At 38.6% G+C, this 7,992-nt stretch overlaps 1 protein-coding gene across 1 annotated transcript; it reads right to left on the reverse strand.

Annotated features, from left to right (window-relative positions):
- Positions 1–5,826: 5,826 nt before the first annotated feature.
- On the reverse strand, positions 5,827–7,992 carry LOC106449320 (putative FBD-associated F-box protein At1g05080). Its single transcript, XM_013891096.3, has 3 exons — positions 6,844–7,992; positions 6,566–6,703; positions 5,827–6,490 (listed from the first exon to the last, which is right to left on the reverse strand). Exons 1-3 carry the CDS (start codon positions 7,924–7,926, stop codon positions 6,170–6,172), a joined length of 1,542 nt encoding a protein of 513 aa, XP_013746550.1. The 5' UTR covers positions 7,927–7,992; the 3' UTR covers positions 5,827–6,169.

The following is a 7,992-nucleotide window of genomic DNA, read 5'->3' on the forward strand; positions in this document are numbered from 1 at the left end:
ATAACCCTAAAATTTGATTTGTTAAGTAAAACACTAGATGTGTTTATACAATTGTTTCTGTATCTGTTCTTTATCATGTCTTCAATAACACTTTCAATGAAGAAAAAAAAAAACTGAGAAATATTGGCTGTCAAAGTGGATACAACACGACAAGGAGTATTGTCTTGGAAAAGTTTCAAGAAATCCTAAGAAATGAAATACACGTTATTCTCCACCTTCAACATATACCCGAGAAACTAAACTAAGAGCAATCTTTATGGTTAGGAGTGGGACGCCGATATCTAGCCTTCGGGCCTTCAGATCGAAATTTTTCTCCGTGCCTAAGATCAACATTATCGGTAGGTCTTTAATTTTTTTTTTCTTTATCTGATTAAAAAAAAAAATTAAAAACAACAGTACAAGGACCAGACCAAAACGCTTCTTATTTAGCGACTTCTCTCCTCGGTTTTGGTGTTTTTGTGGGTTCCGCTTCTTAAGGACCAAACCAAAACCCCCGATTATGTTGCTCTAATGAGTTTCTTGATAAAATATCTAATGGATATATTTTTATATTTCATCGGCGAAGACATGTGTAGTGTCACTAAAAACCAACTTTACCATAGGAAAAATCTAACACAAAGGTTAGTATGCTAATAAATCTTGAGGTTTGTATTTGATAATTACTCTTACGAAATTAAAAGGTCGAATATATTTGACATCCAAAAATAATTTCTTAATCTTTATTAAGAAATGTAAGATCGAAATATCAAACATTTACGGTGGGAACTCTCAATGCTTCACCCACAAGCCTTTCTCCTTCAACTGAAACCGCTGTGGAACATCAAATAGTATAAAGACAAGAATGATAAAAAAAACTAAGAATAACTTGAATATACAAACCAATTCCAATCTTCCAAACTTACTCACAATACGCCAAAATAGAGAAAACAATCAGGGGTATGACTGACCTGCGTGAGAGCATATCTCTTATTCCATTGCTTGTCAAATCGTATGCTTACTTAAATTTCTTTCAGCGGTTCCTCAACAATCTGTTGACCATCAGGCTGACAGATATGGTATATCCCATTCTTTTCAGATAGAGAAAAATTGAGAAGTCGAGACACATATGTGATAAATCATAATCCACAAAAGCCTTGTGTCTTTTAAACAGGAACACCATATGCAAGTTTGATGGTTCAGGACATGCCATCATACACAATAAGCGAGACAATGCTGCGTTCACAACACGACAAGGAACCTTTTGCAATGGAAAAATTAAGAAATCCTAAGAAATAAAATACATGTTATTCGTTGCCTTCAAACATGAACCCGATAAATAATGGAGAATTGTTGTACATAAATTAACCTAAGAAAAATCTTATTGGTTAAGAGTGGGACACTGGCCTCCAGCTTCCAGACCTTTAGAGCAAGATTATTGGTGTATCTTAGGTGAATTCTTAAGAGCAACATTATCGGACAGAAGTCCTTAAAATCTTTTTTTCTTTTTTTTTTCCGTTTTCTGGTTTTTTTTTTTAAAGTCAACCAATCGCGGACCACCACATGTCGTAGGATCCGCAAACAGTGCAGAGGATGCAGCAAGGACGTTCCCTATTTAACGACTTCTCTCCCTTGTCCCTTCTTGGTTTTGCCAAATTGTGGTCCCCCTCTCCTAAGGACACCAGCAAGGACCTGCAATATTGTTGCTCTAAGGGAGGGATCACAAAAATTGTAAAACCGAGAAGAGAAGTTTATTAATTAAAAAACATTTTCGTTTGGTCCTTGTACTGTTTACGGGTCTTACTGACACGTGGCAGCCTGTGATTGGTTCATTTTTATTTTTTTTTAATCAGAAAAAAGAAAAAAAAATTCAAGAACCCTGAAAATGTCCCTACCGATAATGATGCCCTTTTTTTTGGTAAGAAATTGGGAGAAAGCCTCCCAATATTTATTAAAGAACAAGAATCAAACTACAAACGAATCTGTCGTGGCCGTAGAGGTCCATCAACATCCTCACGCAATAACGTAACAACCTCTAAAGGTGCAATGTCAAACCTATGAAAACCAAACGGTAATGAAAAAGCCAGGTTAGCCAAACCATCAGCTAAGTGGTTTGCTTCCCTGTACACATGAACTATTCGGACCAGCCAGTCCCTTGTCAAGAAGCCATGGCACAGTCGTACCAGGAAAGACAGCGGATGAGTATTCCCAATCCCTGTGGTCAGAAACTCCACCACCATTTTAGAGTCCACTTCCAACTCCAATCTGCTTATACCTTTCTCCCAAGCAATCACCAAACCATAGTAGACTCCCCATAGTTCCGCCAAAGGAGCAGAGCATCGCCCTATATTTAGAGCGTATCCACCATACCACTCACCATCAACATTCCGTATTCCACCTCCTGCAGAGGCCAGCCCCGGATTTCCATGCGATGCTCCGTCAGTGTTAAGCTTCATCCATCCTTCTCGAGGAGGCATCCATCCTACCATTATTTCAACTCTGCTGCCAATATGAATACTCCCCCGTTCCACCTCCTTTGCTAACCTCACTTCTTTGGCCAAGTCTCGTAGAAACTTCACACGATCTCTCCAAAGCCGATTCTCTCCAAACACATTGCCGCATCTCCACTTCCACCCCCACCAAGCCGCTAAAGCAAACAGCATGGCCCAAGGATTCCCACTCCCGGTATCATTATCACATAAATTTTTATAGAGCCATTCGAACAAAGACATCGAGAAGAATGCTTGTCTCTTCCTAGCTGGGACAAATCTATTCCATATTCCTGTCATCGCTGGACAGTCCCTAAGTACATGTAGGATCGTTTCAATACCTCCTCTACAGACCTGACACAAATCAGTCCCACTTAGATGCCTTCTATGTCTCTCTGCGTTCGTCATAATCGCCTGATTCCCAACTAGCCAAAGAAACACCTTAACTCTCTCAGGGACTGCCACACTCCACATCTTTTGAAAGAAGCTCTCCATGTTTGGCCCTGGATGTTCATCTCGTGTGAGTAACTTATACGCAGATTTTACTGTAAATTGCCCACTAGGTGTTTGTCCCCAAGATAGACAATCCTTTGCCCCAGTGACCACATCAACCACCACTGCTGCAAGCTCCAGCCGTGTCTCCTCTGTTATAAATGGAGCAATTCTCGTGAGGTTCCAACCCCCGCCTTCCAGCCACATTTCTCGAGCTGTTATATTCCCGTATCCTTCTGGCAGCTCCTCAATCACAACTCTATCAAGTGAATAATCTGAAAGCCACTTATCCGTCTAAAATTTAATATATCTCCCATTACCAATCACCCAACTATGTCCAGGCACAATCACTTCCCTTATCCCATCGCCACACTTCTCCATGTAGATGAAACATTCCGTCCCACTATCATCCAAGTCGCATCATGCATATCACCTACTGCATATTTACTCCGCAAAACTCTAGCCCATAAGCTCTCCTTATCGTACAGCAAGCGCCATCCCACCTTTGCTATTAATGCTTTATTCATATCTCGCGACACTCTGATCCCCAACCCATCCTCTTCTTTTGGTTTGCAGATTTTGTCCCATGAGACCAAATGTTGTCCATTTTCCCACACAAAGCTCCTTGATAAGCGATCCAGTTCCTCAAGTGTGCTAACTGGTAGTTGTATTGTACTCATCGAATGTACCGGTATGGATGATAAGACTGACTTAGTCAATGTTATCTTTCCTTCCGATAATGATGCCCTTAGGGTAAGTGGTTTCCTTATGCCTTAGGATAAAAAAAAATATAGATAAATAAAAATATTTTAATATCTCTGGATATAGACTTCTGTAATGTCTCTAAGAATTTTTTTTACCAAAATAAATTAATAATTCATTGATAAATGTAATCAAAATTTTCGCTTACGGTTGGAACACTTGGTGCAACCTACCGTCAAATATTTAAAATATAAAATATTTAATAATCTTTTTGATTATGTTTTAACATTTAAATTAGAAAATTATAGAAGATATAGAAATTATTATTTTTACTAAACATTTTTCATTTTATAACAGAAAATATATATGTATTTAGTAAGCTAATTAAAAAATAATCATAAACACCCGCACTATTCATAAAGTGTATAGTTGACTTAAAGAGAGAGGGAGAGGAAAAACTTGAATCTTCCATCGAAACAATGAATCCCTTTGGTAGTTTCACGAAAGAGAGGAGGAATGGCCCAAAAGCGCCAGATACAGTGAGCTTCCCATTGAAGGAGAGGAACTTACGCATGGTTGCAGTATCCACGACGTCCCCCGCGGCTGCGATTCCGAACTCACCTCTTGCGGCGCTTCAGTCACCATCCTATCCTCCTCCGCCGGCAAGACCGTCAACCTTACGCATGGTTGCAGTCTCCACGTCCCCGGCGATTCCGAACTCACCTCTTTCGGCGCTTCCTAAACAGTCGCCATCGTCTCCTCCTCCGAACTTGCCACCGTCAACCTTGTTCTTGATGACCATTACCTTTGTTGGTTTAGTTCTTGCGCGGCTTCAGTCGCGTAGCGACTGAGAGAGATGTCTTCTCTTTTCTTTTATTTATCTTTTTCTTTCTTTCTTTCTTTCTTTCTTTCTTTCTTTCTTTCTTTCTTTCTCTCTCTCTGCGATATGATCGGTAAAGTTATTTTCCTGTTATGGTGGAGTACACCCAAATGGGTTTCTTCTTGCTGCAACATACTACCGTGAAGCCATGGGGATCTTTCTTGTGTCTCACGTCAGTCACCAATGAATCATTTTTCAACAGTGAGTCGTTTCTTTTCTTTAAACTTACAGTTTAACTAGTTCGATTCTTGCTATAGCCTCTGTAGACCTCATGCGCGTTTAACTTCGAATACAGATATAATAAGGAATTGGATCCGTAACATTGAGCATCACGCTTCTGATAAATGTCAACAAGATTCTAGTGGGGAACAAGGTTGAAAGCAAACATGTCTCTCTCTGTGTCTCTTTTACCCTTCCCATGTATCTTCATCTGCGTGGAGTTTTGTTACGCGTGTCTAACTCTTTTTGTTTAGTTAATTAACGTTGATGAGTTTGGTTTTGCAGAGTGCCAAGACTATAACCTACACGTTGAGGAAGTTTTCTTTTCAATTGGTAAAGACATTAAGCAAAGAGTCAAAGACTTGCAGTTTACCGATGCCAAACGCTAAGGTTCGTTGAGCTTCAGAATCTATTTTCACTGTCATCATTATAATAATCGTAGAATGCAATTAGGTTAAGTACATGTAGAGAGTACGTAACAAGTTTAGGTGGAGGTAGAGAGTAACAAGTTTAGAGCTTTAGTAATCATATGATAAGTTCAGTATTGATCAAAATTAACATTTTACTCTGTCTGTCAAACGGTTTTAACAAAGTCAAGTTTGTTTTTTTATCACTGCTGTGTACAGGCACAAACAATCAAAATAAACCATTTCGATTTGATGCACCGCCTAGAGCTTGACTGGTCCCAAACATTTGAACGCAGATTGTACACTTATGCACAGCATTCTCGTTGTTCCGATGCTCCGCTTGTAATAGAATCTTATGTGACCAATTAGGGTTTATTTATAAACAAAACTAAAGAACGTTTCAGACACTTTGACTTTTGTATTCAAATAAACTAAGCAGCATTACTGAGACTTTGACTTTTGTATTCAAATAAACTAAGCAGCATTAACTGCTTTGACTAAGCACTTCTAAATTTGTAAGCAAATTATGTTCATAGAAAAAAAATTGTTAGCAAATTACGTACCTTCATAGCAAAAAAAAAACATACACGTGCTTTTTATTTACTGTTTATCAAAATGGGCACGTATATTTACTTTTAAGAAATTCAAACTCAAAGTCATGACTGCATTCTTAAAAAATCAAATTCAAAATCTGATACTTTGGAACACGGAATCTATAGACTCTAGATGTATCATATGTTGGAAGTGTATACTGTATATACACACACTGCATGTATGAACACCAATGATTTGATATATAATACTTACACCACAAGGTCAATGTGTGCTTCTTCCCGATATATTTGATGGTTTAGTACAACAGAATGATTAACAGAAACCACTTGACTAATGGCAAACAAACATGGACAATATAATAAAATAAAATTAGTTGGTTTCATACAACAAAATGATTAGAAAAAACCACTTGACTAATGGCAAACACACATGAACCATATGAAATAAAATCACTCCCTTGTTTCACCTGAAACACTCATATATTCCACCTGAGTGGAAAATAGAAGCTGGGATGATGTCGAAACCCTATACATAGACTCCAAATCTTTCATATTCTTTCTATCTGTATGGTTGCCGGTTGATTTCAGAGAGAATCCAGCTCTCTTTAAACACTTAGAGTTAGCAAAGATGTAGTTTATGAATTCTCTCTCTTCGTTTCTTCCTTTGTATTCTCTCCACTCAAAGATCTCGAGATGGGTTGACAAACATCCGGGAACAGAACTTGGTTGGTTCCATGAAAGTGGCAACTCCTCCGCAACTTGAATGAATGTCTGTGATGCAATCCACAAGGGTTGTGAATCACATTTACTTTTTATTTTATTACTTGAATGAATTAGAGTACCAACCTTGTCGATGAGAAGAACTTTTAGATTAGGAGAATTCTGAAGCAAAAACATTAGTGGTTGTAACCAGTCTAAATCGTGTACAAGTATTATCTTACACTCCATAAGATAAGAGTAGCCAATAGTGCTAAACCAGGAAAACTGCAATGAACACAACAACACATAAGTAAAACCCTAGATGTGTTTATGCATATGTTTCTGCATATGTTCTTTCTCAGGTATGTAACAACAATGCCAATGAAGAAAATAAAAAGGATGAAACTGAAAAGATCACCACATACCGTTGCAAAGCTCAAAACTAATTCGAGACACATGACTGAAGAAAGAGATGTCCTAAACCTGTCATCAGGGTAACAACGGAAGTTGATATTTGCCTTCTCAAGGCGAGGTTCGTTTTCGATCGAGTAAGAGTCTCTCGAGTGATCTGTGATGAAGATTTTCTTTAAAGCCGGAGAATCTATTACTAAACTTCCCTCAATGCCTTCGCCATGTGGTTCTAGTTTCACATAATGATATGATAAAAACACCAAACATGGGGCTTTTATATTGAAAACTTTTACGTTGTCTTGGTGGTGTCGTTCCACAATCAAAGTTTTGAGAAGAGGACAACTCGACAAGAATCGAGCCAAAGAATCTTCATCTTTGTATACCACAGAGTCAAGTATAAGATATTTGAGGGATGGGAGGCATGCTGGAGAAGGAACATCCAGAAGAATCTTGTTGGAAAGACCTAGAGAAACAAGTGTATCACATGTGTAAAGGTTATTAGGTAACCTAGTGGGCTCCGCGGACCATCTGAGAATAAACCCTAGCTCACGCACTCTACTATGAACCGCTTTTTTAATCCAATTTTCAACATCAACAACATCAACGTGACGTCCTCTATCGACTCCTATAGCTAATGCTTCTAAAACAGGTGCCTTATGGGCTTGTAGTGACTCATCGATAAACCGCAAAAGCCACAGTCGTTTCTGATCACTTCTGACAAAAAATCGCTCAAGTAAACGACCAAGTAAACGACCAAGTAAACCGCCAATAACTACTTTGTTTGTATCATCACTGATCATCTCTAAGTAGTCGAGCTTTGGCACCATCGTCCAAATAGAGCGCCATCGCTTTGACAAAATCATAGTAGCCACTGCATCTTTTGTTGGCACAAGCAACAATATCCGCACAAGCAAATCGTCTGGTAACGCACTTATCCTGTCTTCTACCCCAAAACTTTTGACTTTTCTCTTTAGGAATCGTCGGGATGTTTGTTCTAACAGTATCGGAATCCCTTTTTCTATTAGTATCGAAATCAAATATCCCACCTGCAACCCAACATGAATTGAGCTGAAACCTGATAAAAGCTGCCTTAACATATTTTTCCCTTTGAAACTACACCAACAACGCTTTTGGCTATCGTTGAGGGTTTTGATTTAATTAGG

The sequence above is a fragment of the Brassica napus genome, chromosome A4 (genome assembly GCF_020379485.1).
Source record: "Brassica napus cultivar Da-Ae chromosome A4, Da-Ae, whole genome shotgun sequence".
Taxonomy (NCBI): domain Eukaryota; kingdom Viridiplantae; phylum Streptophyta; class Magnoliopsida; order Brassicales; family Brassicaceae; genus Brassica; species Brassica napus.

What these genes read in the sequence shown, in the direction of transcription:
- LOC106449320 (XM_013891096.3), bottom strand. Translation starts at nt 7,926, where the DNA reads ATGTTAAGGCAGCTTTTATCAGGTTTCAGCTCAATTCATGTTGGGTTG. An exon ending in TAGTTTTGAGCTTTGCAACG is followed by an intron (nt 6,704 to 6,843) that starts GTATGTGGTGAT and finishes TGTTCATTGCAG; the next exon opens with TTTTCCTGGTTTAGCACTAT. An exon ending in AAGTTCTTCTCATCGACAAG is followed by an intron (nt 6,491 to 6,565) that starts GTTGGTACTCTA and finishes ATTGCATCACAG; the next exon opens with ACATTCATTCAAGTTGCGGA.